This window comes from Penicillium hispanicum (genome assembly GCF_028827665.1).
Source record: "Penicillium hispanicum strain IBT 35686 chromosome Unknown utg000006l_segment0_segment0, whole genome shotgun sequence".
Classification (NCBI taxonomy): domain Eukaryota; kingdom Fungi; phylum Ascomycota; class Eurotiomycetes; order Eurotiales; family Aspergillaceae; genus Penicillium; species Penicillium hispanicum.
In genome coordinates, this window is record NW_026623198.1 from 1,134,728 (window position 1) to 1,156,573 (window position 21,846).

At 50.8% G+C, this 21,846-nt stretch overlaps 10 protein-coding genes across 10 annotated transcripts; 6 read left to right on the top strand and 4 right to left on the bottom strand.

Moving 5' to 3' along the window:
• Positions 1–196: 196 nt before the first annotated feature.
• Positions 197–2,619, top strand: N7459_006748 (uncharacterized protein; the record flags this gene model as incomplete). Its single annotated transcript, XM_056945916.1, has 7 exons — positions 197–321; positions 441–703; positions 752–887; positions 936–1,549; positions 1,778–1,966; positions 2,014–2,033; positions 2,095–2,619. 7 exons carry the CDS (start codon positions 197–199, stop codon positions 2,617–2,619), a joined length of 1,872 nt encoding a protein of 623 aa, XP_056797915.1.
• A 243-nt stretch (positions 2,620–2,862) lies between these two features.
• On the bottom strand, positions 2,863–3,341 carry N7459_006749 (cyclin-dependent protein kinase regulatory subunit CKS1; the record flags this gene model as incomplete). The annotated part of the gene is made up of 3 exons (XM_056945917.1): positions 2,863–2,988; positions 3,040–3,184; positions 3,238–3,341. The coding sequence occupies 3 exons, from the start codon at positions 3,339–3,341 to the stop codon at positions 2,863–2,865; spliced, it is 375 nt and encodes a 124-aa protein (XP_056797916.1).
• A 1,109-nt stretch (positions 3,342–4,450) lies between these two features.
• Positions 4,451–6,413, top strand: N7459_006750 (bromodomain-containing protein; the record flags this gene model as incomplete). The annotated part of the gene is made up of 5 exons (XM_056945918.1): positions 4,451–4,525; positions 4,740–4,921; positions 4,974–5,226; positions 5,289–5,799; positions 6,013–6,413. 5 exons carry the CDS (start codon positions 4,451–4,453, stop codon positions 6,411–6,413), a joined length of 1,422 nt encoding a protein of 473 aa, XP_056797917.1.
• Positions 6,414–6,866: 453 nt separating this feature from the next.
• On the top strand, positions 6,867–9,121 carry hscA (putative Hsp70 chaperone (HscA); the record flags this gene model as incomplete). The annotated part of the gene is made up of 7 exons (XM_056945919.1): positions 6,867–6,912; positions 6,969–7,019; positions 7,086–7,212; positions 7,312–7,477; positions 7,536–8,243; positions 8,316–8,796; positions 8,853–9,121. The coding sequence occupies 7 exons, from the start codon at positions 6,867–6,869 to the stop codon at positions 9,119–9,121; spliced, it is 1,848 nt and encodes a 615-aa protein (XP_056797918.1).
• Positions 9,122–9,502: 381 nt separating this feature from the next.
• On the top strand, positions 9,503–10,362 carry N7459_006752 (ribosome-recycling factor; the record flags this gene model as incomplete). Its single annotated transcript, XM_056945920.1, has 2 exons — positions 9,503–9,940; positions 10,015–10,362. 2 exons carry the CDS (start codon positions 9,503–9,505, stop codon positions 10,360–10,362), a joined length of 786 nt encoding a protein of 261 aa, XP_056797919.1.
• Positions 10,363–10,517: 155 nt separating this feature from the next.
• N7459_006753 (uncharacterized protein) lies at positions 10,518–11,399 on the bottom strand (the record flags this gene model as incomplete). The annotated part of the gene is made up of 1 exon (XM_056945921.1): positions 10,518–11,399. One exon carries the CDS (start codon positions 11,397–11,399, stop codon positions 10,518–10,520), a length of 882 nt encoding a protein of 293 aa, XP_056797920.1.
• Positions 11,400–11,810: 411 nt separating this feature from the next.
• Positions 11,811–12,035, top strand: N7459_006754 (CDC26 family anaphase-promoting complex subunit; the record flags this gene model as incomplete). Its single annotated transcript, XM_056945922.1, has 1 exon — positions 11,811–12,035. One exon carries the CDS (start codon positions 11,811–11,813, stop codon positions 12,033–12,035), a length of 225 nt encoding a protein of 74 aa, XP_056797921.1.
• A 744-nt stretch (positions 12,036–12,779) lies between these two features.
• Positions 12,780–15,801, bottom strand: N7459_006755 (Zn(II)2Cys6 transcription factor; the record flags this gene model as incomplete). The annotated part of the gene is made up of 8 exons (XM_056945923.1): positions 12,780–13,101; positions 13,179–13,642; positions 13,706–14,259; positions 14,326–14,607; positions 14,673–15,014; positions 15,068–15,586; positions 15,636–15,680; positions 15,747–15,801. The coding sequence occupies 8 exons, from the start codon at positions 15,799–15,801 to the stop codon at positions 12,780–12,782; spliced, it is 2,583 nt and encodes an 860-aa protein (XP_056797922.1).
• Positions 15,802–17,785: 1,984 nt separating this feature from the next.
• N7459_006756 (iron-sulfur cluster assembly protein CIA2) lies at positions 17,786–18,444 on the top strand (the record flags this gene model as incomplete). The annotated part of the gene is made up of 2 exons (XM_056945924.1): positions 17,786–17,981; positions 18,071–18,444. The coding sequence occupies 2 exons, from the start codon at positions 17,786–17,788 to the stop codon at positions 18,442–18,444; spliced, it is 570 nt and encodes a 189-aa protein (XP_056797923.1).
• A 264-nt stretch (positions 18,445–18,708) lies between these two features.
• Positions 18,709–21,846, bottom strand: N7459_006757 (U5 snRNP component Snu114, putative; the record flags this gene model as incomplete). The annotated part of the gene is made up of 4 exons (XM_056945925.1): positions 18,709–19,271; positions 19,324–21,552; positions 21,631–21,767; positions 21,827–21,846. The coding sequence occupies 4 exons, from the start codon at positions 21,844–21,846 to the stop codon at positions 18,709–18,711; spliced, it is 2,949 nt and encodes a 982-aa protein (XP_056797924.1).

The window sequence follows — 21,846 nt, forward strand, 5'->3', positions numbered from 1 at the left end:
CAAAACTGATTATCAGATGAGCGGATGAACGTTCCACCAAAGACCTAGGGATGGGAGGTCCGTACGTGGATCCCCACGGCTTTAATTAGCTATCACGTGGATCGGCTGCTGCATCCACGGCGCTCGCCACCCGTCTTCCTTCGCTCTCTGCATATCGCTCTTTGCATCGAGAAAACGTTCTCCGTGGGTGTCCTCAATGCTCCGGCTCAGGCAACTTATCCGAAGCCAAGCACGCCCTCAATCATTACACAATATTCCCCGTCAGGCTATTACAGCATCTCCGACCATCCGGCATGTGAGGTTCCGCCGGCCTTGGCTGAGGTGAGTTATTATTTGTTCGTCTGGCCTTGATCGCTTGCTTGATAGAATATTCATTCAAGAACTATTAGATCAATAGTTTCCAAATCTCTACTTTACGGAGCTGCTTTCTATCTGTGGAGCTCCTTTGTCCTAATCCGATTCGATGATCAAACCCACGACCCTGACCCTTCCCTCGAGCCAAGCCCAGGACCGACTGGTCCGAGCCAAGGTCCTCGTGAAGGTGATTTGTGGACAGCGGATGAGGAGGAAGATACGGCTCCATTATTCTTTCCGCTAACTTGGTCTCGATTGCAAGAAGGTGAGCTTTACACCGCATCCGATCCGGAATGGCAAGAGTTCGTTCAGATCTCCAAAGACCGCAAGAAGCTCCAGAAGTTGAGAGGTAAGTCGATCCTGCCAGGCTTATGGAACCTCGCTGAACTATTTCCAGACGAACTGGCTGCTATCGTATTGGAGAGCGCCTCCGGCCAGCTGTCACAAATACTGGGTAGCCCGCTTTCCCTAACTGGGTTCTGGCTTGTTCACCACTTTCCCCCTCGGGCTCCTCCGGGTTATCTGCGATCTGGGTACGCGTATCTTGATTCTGGTTAGACCCTTGTACTGACCGCATGCAGTATCGAGATAACGGATGACGGTATATCCTGGGTGACCAAACCAATGGACCCCGACATCGGTGATCGGCTGCAGACCTTTATGAAACCGGTGCAAGTTGCCCTCGCAATCAAAGATGCCTATCTGGTGCTATTCCGGAGACAACTTGACCGCCTTAGAGGTCAGCCATTAGATGCCGGGGAGTTGCTACATGAGAAGCATCTGTTGTCGAGTCAAGAGAGGCTGAACTCTTTCAGCCCGCGAGAGCAGCCTAGAATGCAGCCACCCGTGTCCGATGAGGCCCCAGAAAATCTCGTGTCTGATCGACGAACAAACCTCCACCCTTCTTCCATTATCTCCTCGCTGCAACGACTTCCCCTACCTGACTTGGGTCCGGGTTCAGATCTCCACTTGGCCTCTATTGCTTTTCGACTGCGGCTCAACGAGTATCGGGCTCAAAACCCACGGACTCCTCTCCGCGGCACTTTTTTCATTTCTGGTCCCGTAGGCTTAAAGGGACCGCATGGGTTCTGCAGATTCGAAGTGCGTGGCGAGTATGACCCAGCCAAACCTGGATGGCGAACTGTTGAGATGAAAGTAAAGGATATCAATTTTCGAAAGCAGAGACCGCTTGGAGGTCGGTGATATCTAGCCGCGCCAATAGGCGCTGGGAACTTGATCTCAATACGCTATCATCTGAACTTGTGTTTACCAGTGATGGCGAACATGGCGATTAGACTTCAAGGGTTTAGACGTATATGTACAAAGTAACATGATTTCTCACGCCATGTGCACTATCCTGTCCTGTTTTCCGCTACTCGGCGTAAAAGATCCGCGCAAGCATCGGCGTCTCTGTGTTCCCCAGTGTTTCCCAAGCTCGACAACGGCGCTTCCGTGCGGGGGCGGGGTAGTGGGCGGTTAAGCCAGCACTTTCACACCTCCCAATTCAAGACTTCCACCTCATCATTCGCAACCATGTCCGTTCCTCCCAAATATGTCGGACTCAAGCTGTCCGCTGGGATCTCCCAGGAGACCCAGCATACGCTAGAGCTGTGTAGGTCATCCGCATTTCCCTTGGAAATGGAGCTGACCATTGTCCAGACCTTGACTACGTCTGTCCGGTTCGTTATATCCGCAGTCTGCATGATTTACCGTGGGTGCTTTGACTAAGACTCGTTCTAGTTCTCCGCCAAGATGTTCAATACATTCTATACACTCAGTCCCATGATCGCGCAACAGTATGGCTCTCGACTTCGGGTAATCCTCCGACAGCATATCCAGCCATGGCATCCATCGTCCACGCTCACCCACGAAGCTGGCGCAGCCGTTCTGCGTCTAGCCCCAGACAAGTTCTGGGACTTCAGTAACGCCTTGTTCAAGCGCCAGACTGAATTCTTCGACGTCTCTGTTGTGAACGAAACTCGCAACAGAACATATGAGCGGCTGGCCAAGATTGCGGGCTCGATTGGCGTGGACGAACGAAAGATCCTGGACCTACTGACAATCCCTGAAACACTCGGAGACGGAGGTCAATTGAACGTGGGAAACCAGGTGACTAATGATATCAAGTGGATGGTCAAGGCGGATCGAGTGATCGGGGTTCATGTTTCCCCAACTGTCTTTTTCAACGGAGTGGAGGAACGTGGCATCAGTAGCAGCTTCACTGTGGATCAGTGGAAAGAATGGCTGGCCAAGAATGTGGTTTGATTGCCAGGGAAATGTGACAGGGGAAAATTGAATCATATCTCATTCCAGAACTTCCATTACGAAGCTGCTGTGGACCCTAGTGAACATCCTGGTGTGCCGCACGTCCGTATGATAAGAAGGACGGGGAGGGGAGGAAACCGATTGCACACTCGCATCTCTTAGGAGAAGGGTGACTTCATTTTTCCTCCAAACACAGGACCACAAAAATTTAACGATTCTATTGCGCCATTGGGGGCTGGTAGTTCAGAGGGCGCCTGCGGACACGTCAGTGAGCGATGACCTTGGTGCGAGGGTCTTCGGTAAGACCAACTTGAATAGAAGGATGTGTGGCTCCGGTTCGTGCACTTCGTAGTGTTCCCATCCCAAACTCTAAAGCCCACCACGTTAGCCCGTTGTCGCTTCATTTTTAGGCGAACGCACCTGTGTGATGCCCAGGGCTCGCCATTCCTCTTCCCACAGCAATTTCAATGTCCCCTTGGAGCTGTCAAAGTAATCTGGGGGGATTTTCTTGAGCATGTTCTTCGGCAGTTGAACATGGCGGTATTCGTATTTATCGTCTGAATACCTGCGCCGAGTCAGCGGGGTCGGGTGCAGCTCGTAGGGGAAGGCCATTTTTACCTGGCGGAATAGTGGATGGAGTCGATGAATTCATCTAGGCGTTCACGCTCAGACTCCAACAAGAGCCGTGGCTTCTTGTTTCTTCTGGTGGGATCGATATCCATTGGCGGACAGAGATGAAGGCTGAACCGAGAAGAAAGAAGGTATTGGAATCTCTGGCACGTGGCGGGTCAACTTGTAAATTCACGAGAACATTCCTCTCGTACGTGGTGTGTGGACTTACCAGTATGTATCACCAGCAGGCCCAAGCGATCAGGTAAGACAGGGCAGAGATTGCAAGGGTAGAAGGGTCAGGGGTGGTGGAGAGGGAGACCCGGTGTGTCTGGAGGAGCAGGCTCGATTTGTTTGCGGGATGCGGAAGAGCAAGTTGGAGGGAATAGTTGATGCCTGAGGTGTCAACCATGTTGTGAACAGGCACCTAGGCTCTTTGTACATCTCCTGTTCTTTCCCATGCCACACCTTCTCTCCTCTGTTCTCAAAAACACCTCTAATAAATTTGAAGTCCCCAAAAGAATTCACGGAAATTGGAGGGTTCTGACTGGGACTTGGGTGATTTCATGTCCTGGGCCCTCGGAGGAAGAGTCAACAATGCGCCTGAATGATGCTGTATCAAACCACCTTTGAGCAATGTTATCATTACCACGGGGCTTAGCCCTTGTTTATATTGTATACTGGTTTTTGAAAGTAATGCAAATACAGAAACCGGGGTAACACGAGACGAGAAAATCAAGGGCCAAAGGGATAGATAGCGTTTGAGACCCGAACTAGGCGACTTTATATAAGAACCAGGAATAGCATATGCATAATTTGTATATATCGTCCCAAAAAATGCGCAGGCACAACATGACTGATATTGGAGACAGAAGTCCCTACCAGAAGCTATATATTTTCATAGATGTATGTATATGTTTATCCACAATAATTATGTGTTTATATAATATATGTATAGTACAAGTACCGCAGAGGTGTTAATGTATCTTATGTATTATACATACCAGAATACAGACCTTGCTAACGCCTAGTCAGGTCTCCAATACGGTTCCTCTAATACTACTTACATAAGGCAGTTTCTCCACACCCGTGGACCCCGATCGCAGGGCGCGTCTGCACACGTCGACGAGGTATAAACTTCGGATTGGGCATCGCCCCTTCAATGGCATTACTGCATTGCGATTTTTGATCTCTTGTGACACTTGAACCGCTATAATTCAACATGAGCACCAAACGGCGAGGGGTGGCCGCCTCCCCCGAAGTGAAGTTCCACAGCCAGAAACGCCGGAAAGTGTCTGTAAGTCGCCGCGCACTTTTCTAACCCAATGATTCCTTCGCAGCCGGTGACGGACATTAAGCTGCGGCCATGTCCGGACTCAAATTCATCTTATTTGGTGTTATTGTTATCTCGCACTGGAAGCTGAATTTCAACCAATTTGGTTATTTGTGATTGAGTCGTGTAGAGCGCTGTGCTATGTGTTCGCACGTGTGACTAACTCTGGATGTATTAGGACGATGACCTCGTGGAGTCGGAGAATCCCCAACGTGCATCATCTGAGCCCGAGGCTGATGCTGACGGTAGCTCTATGTCTCAAGAAGATGAAGAGGAGCCTGAGGCGGACTTTGAGGGCGATAGCCTTCAAACGGCCCAGGACAAGATAATGTCTGAGCTTACGAGGTTAAAGGATTCTGAGTGAGCTCTGTCACAGCCTGTGGCACCCACGAATGACTAACAACATGTGCAGTGGCCAGGAGGTCGCATATCCCTTCATCGGCAAGCCAGACCGCAATCTGTACCGGGACTACTATGAAATCATCCAGCATCCTGTCTCACTGCGCAGTATTCAACAGAAAGTCCGCGGCACCGATAGCCGAAAAAAGCCCTCGAAAACCACCGCTTTTCTCACGTGGGAGTCCTTTGAGGAGGAAGTCAGCTACCTCTGGCGTAATGCACGGGAGTATAATGAGGATGGCAGTGAGATATTTATTCTAGCCGGTGTCTTGGAGGCAAGCTCTGGAACATTGTCATGTCCCTCCCTGAGCGCTAACACTGGGCCCAGGGCTATTTCAAACGGCGAGTGGCGGAAGCCAAAAAGCTTGTCCCGAATCCCATTCAGGTAGATGGTCACCCCGAAATGCCTCGCATCAAGTTAAAAATGAGTACGAGGACTCCGGAACCAGGGGCGCAAAGGTTAACATTGAAGTTGACTGGGCAGACCTCCGAGACACCTCAAGGCGATAGAACCCCATCTGGGGTCGCAGTCGATAATGAGTCCTTAAAGCGACAGCAAGAGCTTGTCAGAACCGCATCCGTGAATCAGGACGTGGATACTCATCACATGTCCCCTCGGATGAGACCTCTTCGGCGGCAAGTAGGAAGCCCCAAGTCAAGTGGTGCGATTACCCCATCTGTCTCCGAACAATCGCATGGCGTGGCCGCGGGGGAACAGGATACGACCGGCATGGTCAAAGACGAGAACTTCATGCTACCATCACAGTCTACCGAGATGCGTTCTTCACACAGCATTCGTGGAGGTCCTCTGGACTCGACTGGTAGCTTTTCTTATGACGGTAAGATGCGCCAGTTGAAAATAGCAATCCTTGCCGAGGCGCCTGTACTAACCCTCTTTTTGGTTTCTCGACAGCATCATCCCAGAAATCCCTCAACGTATCGTCTCCCATGGATTCTCGTTTAAGACGACCCGATCAAGGTCAGATTTCTCCAGTCGCATTGAATACCAGGAAATGAAACGAGAGGACGAGAGCTCGCTAACGGTGAAATAGATATCAGTTCTGCTCTGATTTGCAATGTTCAGATCTCGACTCATCCCTCGCTATCTCTACCACATAGCTTTTGCTTGGATATTCCTCCTTCGTCCACAGTTTCTCAACAGACCGTCACAATCAACCTGCCACCATCACACCACCTGCTGACAGTCAGGCCAACTTTAGCCGTTGGTACAACCCAGCGGCAGGTCAAGGTTGTAGCAATGATAAGCATGCAACGGTTGCACCCAGTTGGTGATCTATCTACGCTGGCATATGATATTCAACTTCACCCGGGCACTACTAAGGTCGACTTCGAAGCCATTGCTGGCCCAGCCAAAGGCGTACCGAAATCTGGACCCCCCGGATCTGAGATTGATTACGAGCGACTGACCGTGTTTTTCAATTTGCTTCCGTGATGGTATTCTTCTCACGAAAGTCAGGACAAAAGGTATCGGACGGGGAAGGCTCGCATATTGTATTTCTGGGAATGTACTTGTAGAAGGTGGACACTCCTTGCGAATCTCATAATTCCATCTCGAACAATCGAGACTCGAATTCCCAGGAAGAGATTCTATTTTTCATGATAATATAAGAAATAGAACCGGTTTATAAGATTTTTTTTTCGTTTCTCTTCCAAGCTAAAGCACGACAAGCAATTTCAAAGCAGTCCGTTGATTTGAACGTTAGTACCTATGTACATCTGTAGTAGCAAAGAGAAACTCGGCACAAGTACCACGTGACTCACCGCTCCCGAAAAATTTTCTGCCTCTGCCATGTGTGGCATTGCGTTTATAAAAAAAATTTCGACCCGTCAAAACCCCTCTTTCCCACCTTTTTCCACTTCCCCAATTCCAACACCAAAATTCACAATGGCGGACCTTCCGGTGTACGATGGGGCGATCGGTATCGATCTTGGTAGGGTTGTTGCCAATTCACTGCATAAACCACTCCACTGACCTGCTCATGTCAAGGCACCACCTACTCTTGCGTTGCCAACTACGAGGGCACGAATGTTGAGATCAGTACGTTTTGTGCACCTAAATCAGGGCTTTGAATCATATCAATTGTATACTGACGCTGTGATGCAGTTGCCAATGACCAGGGTAGCTACACTACCCCCTCCTTCGTTTCCTTCACCGACAAGGAGCGCTTGATCGGCGAGGCCGCCAAGAACCAGGCCGCCATGAACCCGAAGAACACGATCTTCGACATCAAGTGAGTCCCGAAACTCCCACCACTATCTTTCCACGAAATATATATTCCTCCATACTATTTCACGCGTCATCGATACCATGGGGCTAATTTGAGAGAAAGGCGTTTGATTGGTCGCCGATTTGATGACCCTATTGTGAAGAAGGATGTCGAGTCGTGGCCCTTCAAGGTCGTTGACCAGGGTAGCAGCCCCGCCGTTGAGGTTGAGTACCTCGGCGAGAACAAGACCTTCACCCCTCAGGAGATTTCCTCCATGGTCCTCATGAAGGTAAGTGCGATGGTTCCACACCCTACAAAGGATTGAGATTGCTCATAGTTTGGAACAGATGAAGGAGGTTGCCGAGACCAAACTCGGCAAGAAGGTTGAGAAGGCCGTCATCACCGTTCCCGCTTACTTCAACGACAATCAGCGCCAGGCTACTAAGGATGCCGGTGCTATTGCCGGTCTGAATGTTCTCCGTATCATTAACGAGCCCACTGCTGCTGCCATCGCCTACGGCCTGGGCTCTGGTAAGTCCGAAAAGGAGCGCAACGTTCTGATCTATGACCTGGGTGGTGGTACTTTCGACGTGTCTCTCCTGAACATCCAGGGCGGTGTCTTCACTGTTAAAGCTACTGCTGGTGACACTCACCTTGGTGGTCAGGACTTTGATACCAATCTGCTGGACTTCTTCAAGAAGGAATTCCAGCGTAAGACTAGCAAGGACCTTTCTGGCGACTCCCGTGCTCTTCGTCGTCTGCGCACGGCTTGCGAGCGTGCTAAGCGTACCCTTTCCAATGCTACCCAGACTACTGTTGAGATCGATTCGCTCTTCGATGGCGAGGATTTCAACTCCTCGATCACTCGTGCCCGTTTTGAGGACCTGAATGCCAAGTCTTTCAGCGGCACCCTGGAGCCTGTCCAGCAAGTCCTGAAAGATTCCGGCCTCGAGAAGAGCAAGGTCGATGAAATTGTCCTTGTTGGTGGCTCTACCCGTATCCCTCGCATTCAGAAGCTTCTGAGCGATTTCTTCGATGGTAAGAAGCTGGAGAAGGTAAGATCTTTCAAACAAGATCCTTTGACTTAATGTCGCTCTGTTAGTATAGTAGCTAACGTACTAATGTAGAGCATCAACCCTGACGAGGCTGTTGCCTATGGTGCTGCCGTTCAGGCTGGTATCCTTTCTGGCAAGGCCACCTCTGCCGAGACCCAAGACCTGTTGCTTCTTGATGTCGTTCCCCTTTCGCTTGGTGTCGCCATGGAGGGCAACATCTTCGCCCCGGTTGTCAACCGTGGCCAGACTGTTCCTACCATCAAGAAGCGCACCTTCACGACTGTGGTTGACAACCAAACTACCGTCCAGTTCCCCGTTTACCAGGGTGAGCGCACCAACTGCGCTGACAACACTTCCCTGGGCGAGTTCACGCTTGCACCCATTCCTCCCATGCGCGCCGGCGAGGCCGCTCTGGAGTGTGTTTTCGAAGTCGATGTCAACGGTATCCTGAAGGTCACCGCTACCGAGAAATCTTCTGGCCGCACCGCCAACATCACCATCTCCAACGCCGTTGGCAAGCTCTCGAGCACTGAGATTGATCAGATGATCGATGGTAAGAGATCTTTGTTTAATTGCTACTCGCTTGACCATTCGCTCACAGTCTCGCAGATGCCGCCAAATTCAAGTCTAGTGACGAGGCTTTCACCAAACGGTTCGAGTCTCGCCAGCAGCTTGAGTCCTACATCTCCCGTGTTGAGGAGATTGTCTCCGACCCTTCGATGTCCATGAAGCTCAAGCGGGGCAACAAGGAGAAGATTGAGTCTGCTCTCAGCGACGCCATGGCTCAGCTGGAGATCGAGGATTCTACCCCCGAGGATCTCAAGAAGAAGGAGTTGGCTCTGAAGCGCCTGATTACCAAGGCCATGGCCACCCGCTAGATGGAGAGCTGAACATAGGATGGCCAACTAATGCCCCCCTCCCGGATGGTGTCCGGGAAGCCCGCGCCGTATAGATCTTGGAGGGTACGTGTTGGTCCATGTTTTTGTGTTTCAAAACCGGGCAACTTGGGCGCAGTATTTTCTTTTTTCTTTCTTTTTTTTTTCCCTCAGAAAAAAGTATGCTTCATGTAGACGAAGATCGACGTTGCAAATTTAATGTGTGACGACCAGTGGTATCTGTTGACGTGCATATATTTAGAGTCTGATGTGTAGTTGACCCCATTGCCTTTTTTTTTCCCCTGCCTCGGTCAACAGTAATCATGCCAGTTTTCTTACCCGTCAACCCACTTGCACCTTCCTCCCTCTACTCTCATTCCCACCATGCACCGCTCCATAGTGCGCCTACCACGTTACAACCCATTGCAACGCCTTCCTACTCCTCGAAGTCCCCAAATCCCATACTTGTCGCCGAACGCCCCGGCTCTTGTGCAGAGTCGTAGCTTTGCCAGTTCTCCCACTTTGTATAAGAAGAAGGACAAGACAAAGACTTCCGTCCAGCAACCTGAGTTCGACCTTGCTGCAGCTTCCCAAGACCCTTCCGATCTTTCACAACTCCACGCTGGCATCAGAGTGGCCCTCACTCGCTTAAAAGATGACTTGTCCAAGCTTCGTGCGGGTGGGCGATTCAACACTGCGTCCCTTGAAAGTCTCAAGGTCCAGCCGATGAAGGACAGTCATGACACCGTCAAATTAGGGGATTTGGCTCAAGTCGTGCCCAAAGGAGGACGGATGGTGACAGTGCTCGCGACTGAGGAAGAGGTAAGCGTGCCACCTGAACTATGGTTGTCGCCGTCGACTCCTCCCACAGTCTCGCTGACTCTCCTGCTACCAAGCATATCAAACCACTCATGTCGGCGATTATCTCTTCGAATCTATCTTTGACTCCGCAGCCTGATCCCCACAATTGTCTTCAACTCAACATCCTGATTCCCCCTCCGACCAAAGAATCTCGGGACCAGAGTGTCCAAGTTGCCAAGCAGGCCTTCGAAAAGGCGGCTAGTACGGTGCGTGACTCCAGAGGGGCCATGCACAAGCGACTCCAAGATTTGCAGAAGAAAAAACTAGCGCGGCCAGATGACGTGCGCAAAGCCCATGATCAGATGGAGAAAGCCACGGACAAGGGTCAGAAGGAAGTCAAAGATTTGTTCGAGGTGGCTAGGCGGGCGTTGCAGCAGGTATAGATGCTGAATGGTCTACCATGATCAAAAACTGTAATTCTAAAGACAATAATAGTCAATCCCAAAGAAAGTCTGATTGAGCAAAGCGCCCCAGGTAATCGAATCGAATTACGCAACTCATATAGTACAAGCCATGCCCAGTCAATCAAACCGACACGCTAGGTGCGCTTGACGCGACTGGAGGCGAGTAGGGACTCAACCTTGGCCAGAAACTGGGGTCTCTTGCCCGCGGTTTGGTATGTCCCGTTGTTGCGAAGATTTTTTACCACATCACCGAGGACGGCCGACTGGTCGCTGTTTTCTCTCAGGGTTGGATATTTCCCTTGGACAAACGTTTCGAGCAACGTTTTAGTATCCGCCGCATTGACGGCACTGAACTTGACGCCGAGAGGCTCCACAAGGTCGCCCTTTCGCTGAGAAATTTTGTCGGCACGAGCCTGAGCCAGTCGCTTCACTTCCTTGAGGGCTTCCGCTTTTTCTATATCATTCTCAAACAGAACGTTCTGGCCCTTCCAAAGTCGCCTGCCTAACTCATAAGGCGGAACGTATCCATTGGGGAAGCGGCCACTCAAGCTGGAAAGCTTTTCCAAAATAGCAGCGGACCGAGAGTTTGTATCGGTGGGGAGTGAAGGCCAAGTTTCCTTCAATGAGGAGAAATCAATGGCCCGGGGGTCATAGCGAATAGGCGTGGGCCGAGCCTTCAGCACCTGCTGTCGCTCAACCTGGTCGATCGCGGCTGCGTTCAAGTCTTCACCGTCATCAACTTCTGATCTCTTCGAGCGCTGAGAGCGCACGTTTTTCCGATCTTTTTTGTTCGCCTTGGATGCCACAGGTTTGGACCTTCGGCCCTGGGCCTGATTGCCGCCTCGAACGTTTCGCAGACGTGGGCTGCGAATGATTTTAGATCGCTCGCCACCGGCGCGGGGGGCAGCAAATGACCTGGCATCAATTGCCTTCGCAGGGCGGCCGCGGCTTTGAGGGGTAGACCCTGGGGGTTTGGCTGAAGTTGGGGGCCCGCGAGGAGTTGAGGGAGAGCCCATTTTCAGTCCCTCTTGACCTGTTCAACAACGAAAGGGAAAAAAAATGAGCACATGAGACTGAAGCTCCGGAGTTTTCCAACTTGTGGACTGTGGAGATAACTGGGCGTTGGGGGTTCGGAAAACGTACTTGGTGGTAGGCCCTGGCCTTCCCCAGCGATTGTGTAAGAGGCTGAGAAATAGCGGACTGGCATAGGCAGACACCGTCGAAGATGGTCGCCATGACGGAATATATGCCGAATCTGAGGGCGGATCATCGTATCGCACAGAGTTGGTAAATGTCAATTCAACGTCGGAGCACGACAACACTTCGGAAAGACTTGTGAGACCACGTGACATGACTGCATACATATGTACCTTCTCACCACTTGTCCCGTGCCGCGCACACTTGCCTTCCAAAGATACTCATTCAATATGCTCCGTCGAAAGCCCACAGCCATCACTGTTACGTCCGAGGATATTTCTGCCTTCGAAGAGGCGAGATCTCGCAATCTGGATGACAGCAAACAGACCGAGCAGGCGAAAACCAGCTCCAATCTCAACTTTGATCCAAGCGATGAACTGAAACCACTTCCCGGGGACAAGGCAAGGATTGTCCGGTCACATGAGGAAAGGATTGGTCTTGGTCGTCGTGGTTGATGATGAGCGCATGTTTCCATTGGATTCTTCTGGCCTTGTATCCCCCCTGGAACCAGTCGTCACGCCCGAATATGATGCTTCCCCGTTCTCTCCATCAAACTCGACCCTCTCTACTCGGTTCCCTTCGTGGAGGACGTATCATTGAATGTGCCGATTTGATTTGAAAGGCTGTATATCTTCAAATCGAGGCCCATGCGTGAGAGTGAGAGTGCAGGTACTTATGTCAAATCAAACGGAAACGGGCCTTGAAACATGCAAAGAACCGAACTGCTAGCAAGCCTTTACTCTCTTGTTTGACTTTTTTTTCCTTCAGAATCCGAAAGTGCATCCCCCATTTTTACCTCCCTGAATATTTAGACAAATATTGGAGAAGAATTGGAGGCTTGATATGCAATGTGGATTGTCTAGATTCCATCCTTCCAAGGAGACACATCTGAAACCAAATCTCCGTCGTGGTGTACACAAAAGACCCATGTTCAATCATCATTCCAAGCAGCAATATCTCCATAAACATCGATTTTCGCCGATTTCATGTCCAGCTGAGAGTGTCAGCCAATGGCAAGGTGCATTACGCCCGGTGGCATGTAGGTTAAAAAAAGTGAATAAATAGACATTTTGAAAGAAACGGGGCTTCAAGAATGAGAAACGGATCTCAGCAGCGAGGAGGCTCCTGAAGGCGATAGCGGAGTCAGAGGCGAGAAAGACAGAACCGAGAGTCATGCGCTGAGAAGCCATTGGTATGCATTATCCTCGATGTCGCTTGACCATATTATTGGACCCAAGGTCAACCGAGTAGTCCCACCGTCGCTTCAAGCCCTGGGGATCATACACGCTTGCCACGCTTTGCTGCCAGTCTCGTGCACTAAAGATGACCGGTGGCGTCTGAAACTGGGGCGGCGAAACGGACTGTGTCGGCGGAACGGTCGCCTTGGGACGTGCATCGTATTGCATCGGGTGTTGATGGTCCACCATGTTGGACATTGATTGTGCCGTATTGTTTATGGGCATTGGAGGAGAATTGGCGCTGACAGTGGAGGGATTGACAGAGAAGGCCATGTCCCATTGACTGTAAGGAAGCAATTTAGCAATTGGACCTTGCACTCCAAAGGAAAGAACCGAGGCTGTTGGGGGTAGGTTACATACTTTATGATGCGGGTTGGATCCCAACTATTTTCATCAACTAACGGCGTGTCGAGAGGATGGGTGGTAGGAGGTTGATGGGGCACCATTCCAAGGGATTGTAAATGAGAGGATGTGTCGGACTTGGAGTCTTCAGCACCAGTGGAAATCGGAGGAGTGATCGGATGTGCGTTGAAACCCACTCTGGATTGGACATTGCTTGACACTTGATTTAGGTGTGGATGGTAATGCGCGTCCATTGGCGGACTGGGCTGATAGGGCTCTGAAGGGCTGCCGTAGGGAAAACTTGGCTTCAGCTCAAAGGGACGGTTCGTGTCAGCGGAGAAAGCCAGCCTCAAAGAGTCGATCTGCGCTTGAATTTCTGGCATAGGCCAGGCGGCGGAGCATCGCTCCAGGATGCGCATATGGCGCATAAAGTACTCCCGCGCGTCCGAATTGAATTCAGAATCCGGCGATGTAATGGCAATCTACACATGTTAGAGGGCATTTGGCAACGGGCACAAACTTCACCTTGTGCTATTGGAACATACCAGATGCAACATGGTGCAGGTAAGAATGCAATAAATGGCAAAATTGATCCCTCGCTGCATGTAAAGAAGCCCGGATAGTCCAAACCTCTCGAGGATAGCCTCCTGCAAGCGGCAGAGGCTTTTTGCTGAAGAATAACACAGGGAAAAATGAACCTTCCACTCACCCCCGGCTGCGAAAGACTGTGACGCCAGAAGCTGTGGGCGGTGTAGTAAAATGATCGCAAGATGGCAGTGAGAGTGCATGTTTCCCACAAAGTGAGATGGAAGCCACGGGGGAGAACCATCGGCCGGGTAGTTGACCTGTAGATCTGGGGGCAGATTACGGAGCCAATCCGCGAAAAGGGGATTTGTCTGCACGAATCGAGGATCCGCTCCCCAATCCTTCTGCTTTTTGACTTTATGATAAATATCAGTGATAATGCGAATGTGATGCGCGTTGCGCACAAAGTAGGCATATTGTCTAGAGCGTTCAGTCTCGTATGCATCCAGACCTCGAATGTCCAGTGTTGGGCGCATGTCCACAGTGTCGGGATCAACGCCGTAGTCAGAGCGGCCTAGAAGGGCGCATTAGAACTGCAGACCCAGGGAACAGATAAACCTAGAAATAAGCAACCACTCACCCTGAGGTGCTCCGATCATCACTTCAATTACCATAAGGGCCTGCCACACTCGGCTATGCACCAAACATTCAATCGGACTTAGATCACAGGGCCGGCCTTCAGCGTGGGTGCTATAGTGCTCGTGAATGTCTAAATCTTTGGCCATCGAAACAATAGTTTTGACAGTCTGCCAAGATCGATAATAGTATCCTTTCTTGGGCAAAGATTCTCGAGCTTTGAGTAGGAGAAGAAGCGCTTGGATAGTGCTCAGTCGCGGAACGTCCATGAAGCTCGATTCATGCCCTAGAAAAAGAAAGTTAGCCAAGATTGGCGAGTAACCAGACAAGCTGATCAGTGTGCAAACGAACTATTTGCTAAAGCAAGCCATTGGGCACCCTCTGAAGGCTCATTAGATAACCGCCCCGCACATGCAAATAAAGCCTCAAGAAGAAGGGGAGAGATGGAACGTCGGTCATTTTGCCATTGATAGTAAAAATGGGCGCGTGGTATGACTGGTACGTAAGGATGAATCTCATCAAAGTAAATTTTGAAGTATTCCATCACGTCTTCGTCCGAGGGCATGAGCTCCGGAGGGATTCGAATCTTCGCGCCCGCCCCTGTACTCAAAGGTGGCAATCTCTCTTCGGCGTCATCTTGAACAGGCGCATCAGGTTCAACACGATCCGTGCGCTGTCTCCTGATGTATGGAGCTTCATAGCGTCAGTAAGTCCGTCTCCAGAGCTGGGAAACAGCAGGTCCATACCAATGCCGGTCTCGTCGATCTTTAGCTCCCCAAGGACATCACTAAGGTTCTCTGCGGCGGATGAGTCATTGTCGACGTAAAATCCACGATTTATGGCGCCCAAAGATGACCGTTCTGCTGCGGGAAATATTGAGGGTTGTTGGTAAGATTGTTGCGGCATGACAATTGGGGATGGTCGCAAATCGTTGTACATGCCATGTGGATCCGGAGCGTGAACAAATTGGGAGTATATGCTCATTCCATCGTACGAAGGCAGCGTTCCCATGTTTGCTGGGTTGGTATCCCGGTAGGCGGCGGAAATTGGGAATCCATGCGAAGGGGGCTCAGAGGCTCCAGAGGCGCTTCCAGCATCGGGAGGCTCCATACCCTGGCCTTCCGGACCAAATTCTCCATCTTGCCCAATTGTTGGAGGGACACAAACGAGCCTCAGACGAGTGCACGCCGAACAAGGCCAGGTATTTGTTGTTGCTGCGTCGCACTTTATCTTTCGCTTTCGACAGCCATTACATGCACGCATTACTGACCCGGTCAGCGGAAAGCTTCTCACCCTGATATCTCTTTTGCTCACCTTTCAGCCTTTTGTGTCGATTATGTTCATCCACAAACACATAGTCTAGATCAGTTCGTTAGCAGCTGTTCTATCGAGACTCATTTATGGCGGCAGTCGAGGGAAATATACTTTTTTGGCCTTCTCGAGGAGGACCTGAAGGAGGCACAAAGGAATATCCCTGCATGTTTGTCCGTCGCCCGGTGGTTGGTGCTACACGTCGAATATGAACCTGGATAGATTGCGACGTAAAGAGTACGTTTCAAAAAGACCAGGTACGTTGACGAACTCGCAAGGGCCTGCCTTGCGGGGGAATTCAATGGTGAAAGTTGGAGAGTAGAAGAATGAGGGGAGAGAAGCAGAGCAAAGCCCCTCGAGGGCAATTGCCAGTATGCGCCAGTCGAGTTCTCGTCACGAATCGAGGCGCACCTGGGACACCGGTAGACCAGCGATGTGGTGAAGAACGGTGCAAGTTGAATCGCAACGATCAAGTCGTGCCGGCTTGCCTATCGCGAGGTGATATTACGCCGAGACTATAGACCGGCGCAAGGCGGACCGGTATCGAGTCCTGCAAGACAGCCTCGGCACAATCCAGCTGTCGGATCTCGAAGAAATTATAAGCGTGGCCCACCAGGCTGGAAGCCGTGCAGTGAGGAGACGAAAAGGTCTTCGGCGACGAAACAGGGGTGGGAGAAGAGTGTGCTGGATGCGACATTCAAGTTAGGTCCAGAGTCATGCGATCAGCCGCCTTCAGGCGTGTGAGATCTGCGGATAGGGCTCACTTAGGTAATTAGTCGGGAATCGATCCCACGGCACGAGGAATTGAAGCCGGGAGCATCGTGAAGCACTAGAGTGGAGACATCAGGGGAGGTCGAGGGGAGGGGGGATATGTGCTACCAAGTGAAGAATAGGCGGAGCGCAAAGCTGAGAGGGGCGTGCCGCCAGTGCCAAGGTGGTGATGGCCACCCAATGGCACCCGAGGGGGTGGATTCGCTGGGTGGAGGAGGCGGACGATCCGGATTGCCTCCTGAGTTTACGACGTAATCTATTCTTCTCAGGACTGCATTCCCCACGAGGTCGAAGATCGCAGGTTCGGAGGGCGTTTGACAGCACTGATGGTCCTTGTCGATTATTATTGTATACCCATTGTGGACATCGGCCTTCTTTTCTCTTCCCCTTTCTCTAGTCTGCCACTTCCCTTGCGGAGGATTTCTCCCAGTCTCTCTACCACGTTCGATCGTTATCCGCTTCTGGCTCGGGATTTATCATTCTTAAGCGTCGGAAATAACTATCATCAGTTATCCATACAGCGGTCCCAAGTCAACAGTGTAGCACTTCCAAAGTCTAGGGCTACTTCCAATTATTACTAGGCCCGGCAACGATCAACCTACAGTATCTAGCCTACTGTGCAGGACTTGGTAATCAAATAGAAATAATCCATTACCACTTACTGTACACGACTTGTTCCCACTCCCACGCCATCATTGTCTTGTCTTAGTGGCAACGCAACTCTCAGCTCCCTCCCTCCCTTGTCTTCGTGAAACCCCTGACGCCTGCTTTCCTTCATTGGACATAGGCATGCTTCAAGCACAGCCTTTTTGTTTTGAAGTGAACAAGAAAATCTGTCCCCCAAATTCTGCACAAGGTAATGAGAGGATAGAAGGAGAGAACGCAGTGGCGAGCTTCGGAAGTGTCAAGATGAAACTGCCTCTTTCGCGATAATATCTTTCTTTTTTCTTTCTCTTTCACGCCTTCACAACAGACCCCCTAACCATTCTGCTTAGATAAGCATATTACCTGGTACAAAAAAGACTAGTAATCTTCAAGTGGGGACAATGAGGTTCTGGAAGCTACGAATTAGAACTGGAACCGCCATGGTTATAAAATAGATTCTCAGATGGAGTGGGAGTGCCTCTGCAGGAAGATCAAACCACCGATCATCATGTCATAGTTTCTCATTTCTATGTAGGGTGAAAAATGAGTGACGAAAGTTTGCGGAAACAAAAGCACAAGGGAAGAAAGGCCGGAGAAGGAAACGAGCCGAAGATCTTCCGGGTGCGGGCACGTGAACCGATAAGCCTGTTATCGTTATCTCGTATGTATCGCATTGAGAGCTTTTTGCCCCTCCATCTACACCATCAGCAGTGTAATAGATCTACAGTGCCCCCGCTATGGCAGAGATGCAGAACTCCAACCCCACGATTCTCAACGTGGCAGATCTCCCCACGAGGACTCGACCCACCAACAAACCTAGTGGCATAGCCACTGGGATCTTCGCCGCCGTCCCGAACCCGGCCGACTTCCTCTCATCGGACTCGGAGGACGATGACCTGTTGGAAGAGCCAATTGATGAACAAGAGATCTACGGTACATCCTGGACTTATTTTTCGTCTATCTTCTTCATTCGATTAATGCACTCCCTGTACCACTTTAATGCCTAACTTTTTCATGGACAGATTTGATCAAGTCTATCTCAGACCCGGAACACCCCCTCTCCCTGGGTGAACTGGCTGTCGTCTCCCTACCTGACATCTCGATCAAACCCACTCTCCCCAACGTCCCTAATTCGCCTCTTCAGACTGTCACCGTTCTCATCACTCCAACCATCACTCATTGCAGTCTAGCCACAGTCATCGGCCTAGGGGTCCGTGTGCGGCTCGAACAATCTCTCCCCGCGCGTTTTCGGGTTGACGTTCGAATCAAAGAGGGAACCCACAGTACCGGGGAGGAGGTTAACAAACAATTGAGTGACAAGGAACGAGTTGCAGCTGCCCTAGAGAATGGAGCGTTGATGCAGGTGATTGCCAAAATGATGGAGTCTTGCCAGTGAAAGAGATCAATGTTCCATACCATTATTATTTGAGACGTCGTTGGGGCTTGCCCCCCGCAGGCGGTTGATATGGCCCCGTTTACGCCGATGTCTATACTTTCATTCTTGACATGATTTCAAATGTGAATCCATCAGCTGCATTACAATTACAGGCACATGTCAAAAAGAAACGACCAAAGGGCCACTCCGTAGCCCCAATATCCTTGTTTCAAATATTCGACTGAAGTCGCTTCCTTTTTTGGGGGGGGGGGGGGGGAGGTAACCTCATGAGTCCAAAACACCGCTTTCCTTCAATCCTTTCCACAACTCCGGCTCCAGGAATTTGCTGACTGTGACATCCTCGGCCAATCCCTTTCGCCGTCGGGTTTTGAGGACAAAGTCCCGCGCAGTGGCCATCGCCCCCGCCATCTCCAAGGGTTTTAGCTTGACCTCGCGGTCCAATGGATCCCCCGGTACCACACTCCATTTATCGAAGGCCAGACTGATCATGGCTTGGCCTTGAGTGTGGATTCGTAGGTCTGTCTCAAAGCCGAATGAGTCAATCACGGGGATTAAGCCCCGCACGGAGTACAGTGGTGTTCCAGCAATGGGGCCGTCAGACAAGACGTGGCCTCGTCGACGGGATAAGACTGTGTATACGGATGCAACGGCATCTGCCGGGCCCGTCATCGTACAGGAATAAATGGGCTCCATGAGGCGGGGAGACGCCATGAGGAACGAAGAGTACACAGCACGGCGAGTGGTAGGAATAATTTGGCCTCCTCCGCGATAGATAGCCTGATCGGCGAGGGACACATCAGTGAGTCGAAACTTGGTATTGCGAATCGCTACAGACAGGTCAGTACAATGCCAGTCGACAGCGGAGAGTGTGAAACCTACGTTCTTCACATAAGGGGCCTTCCCTTGTGCCCCAGCTGAAACCCTGGGTGATAGAGTCCCGAACGGTGGCCAGTAGCTTCTTGTCGACTTGCGAAGGTAATGTGTCGTCTTGGAGGATATTAGGGCCCATTTCGTCAGGCCCAAAGGCCCAGATGCTGCGGGCCGCGAGCTTGTCCCAGTCATAGGTATCCTCAAAGTAGCGAGCAACTTTTCGGATAGGATCCTTGATGTTGACTTTGCCGCTTTCAATGTCTTCTGCAACTCCCTCATCCAGAGGCTCTGCGATCATGGTGATTTTGTTCTTTTTGTTCGGGGTGATCGAGTAACACATAATTGCGGAAGTCTCTACTACCGTTTCACAGAAACGAGTAACCGGATCAGAGACCTTAATCTCCATTTCTGAGTACAATCGTCGAAGGTCATGTAAAACACAATCCATGTAGAGCTCTCCCGTACCGAGAACAATATGCTCCCCAGACTCTTCGACTTTGGTTGAAATCAGAGGGTAGCTCTTGTTGACCTTACGCAGACCGTCAAGCATCTTCGGCAATTCGGATGGGTTGACTGGCTCCACTGCAACCTTAAACACCGACTCAGTCATATGCCGGATCGGTCGGAAAATGTACGGCTCTTCGTCGTCCAGCAGTTGAAGCGGTACCAGAGTTGCGGTCTTCACAATGGAATTATCAACACCACCCAGAAGCACCCAGTTCCCGGCAGGAACACCGTCAACTGGTATGTTGTAACAAGTCTCCGCGATCCATGTGTCTGAGATTGTTGCAACGACCATGTCTTCCTCATCCTCGGGAGTATATCCTTCACCGAGAACACGTATTTGTTGACCAGGGCGAGCGATACCACTCATGATTCTTCCAAAGGAGTGGAAGCCTGTAGCGTCGGTGCTGCTAAAGAGTTTGGTAACATGTACCACTAAAGGACCATCCTGGTCACAAGTGGTCATTGAAGCCGCAAGCTTCGAATCCAATGGACCACTGTAATACCGCTCCAAAACTCTTTGGGCTCCATCGACAGGGGAGGGGACGTGCTGGACCACCATATCAACAAATCCGGTGGGAGGGCCAAAGAATTGCTCACAAACCAGGCTCAGCAACTCCTTTGCATCTGATCTCAGCTGCGATGGCTTCAAGATGACGCCCACGCTTGCTAGAGTGTCCTTGAGGTCGTCGGGGCTCTCACTGATCGTGTGGGAATATAGTTTGTAAATGGGCTCCAGCACAAATTTGACAAATGCCCGTTTAGAATTCTCTTCTATGCCTTTGCGAGTAAATTTCCGACATCGGGGATTATAGAAGATGTCTCCCCAGAGTCGTGCAGCAAATTCGGTCGAGTCAAGTCGAGGGTAGGTGTCGGCATACATCCGGGCAAATGACTGCAATGTGAAGCACCAATTCATCGAGCTGGAAGCAAACGCAACGTTGCCCTTCTCAGGGCTTAAACGTCGCTTCTCGCCTTGGCCGGGCAGAGCATTCTCAATGACAGTGTTGATTTCTTCAATCACATGTTTCAGTTTGAAATATGCGTCATTGGGAGGAAGCTTGAGCTCCAGGATAAGCCGGTCCATTTTGTTCACGACCAAGGTCAAGGGAAGGTCCTCCAGAACCGCATGCTTGATTATTTGCTCTGTATTTGTCTGGACCCCTTCCACAACATCAACCACGAGGACAACGCCGTCTGCTAGACGAGTAGATGCTGCCACCTCATCGACAAAATTCACGTGTCCCGGAGTATCGATGAGATTCAGAAGATGAGATTTGCCCTTGGTGCCTTGAAGAAGCAAACTAATCGGCGCCGCTTTTACTGAGAGTCCCCGCTCGCGCTCCAGAAAGTGAGCATCGGTGTATCGAAGCTGCTCCTCCCGTTTCTTGCCCGTCCGCTTTTCTAGCCGTCCCGACAAGTCGTGGGTCTGTTTCACCAACATGTCCATGAAGGCGGTCTTACCGTGGTGTAAATGACCGGCGATTGCGACGTTCCGTATTTGTTCAGGAAAGTTGAGCAGATCTGTCATAAATTCTCGAGAGAAATAGACCGGTGGCAGTTCTGTTTCGGCGATTGCAAATTTCTTCTGCTGGACGGGAGCAATAATCGGCTCAGAGAGTGGCTGCGCGTCTTCTTCTTGAACGAGAGTCTCAACATCGGTGCCGTAAACCTGTTGGGCACTGGGATAATACTGCTTATCCTCATGCAAAACGACAGCGTTGGACGGTTCTTCTACACAGAAGATGCGGGTAAGCATGCGAGGATGAGAAGAGCAATTTGGAGAGGCTTAGGCATGGAACATAGACGTACCGTCAACCTCCATGGACTGCTGGTCATTTAATGCGTCGCCCTCCTCATCTTCAAAGGCCGTGTCGAACTGGAAGGCCTGTGGAACCTGGTCATGTTGTTCCTCGTCCGACTCGGCCTCGCCGATGTAGTTACCAAACCTTGGCCCTGGTTAGTACAAAAAGCACCTATGATACCAAAAACAATGAGGGGAACACACTCGTCGTAAAGATCATCCAT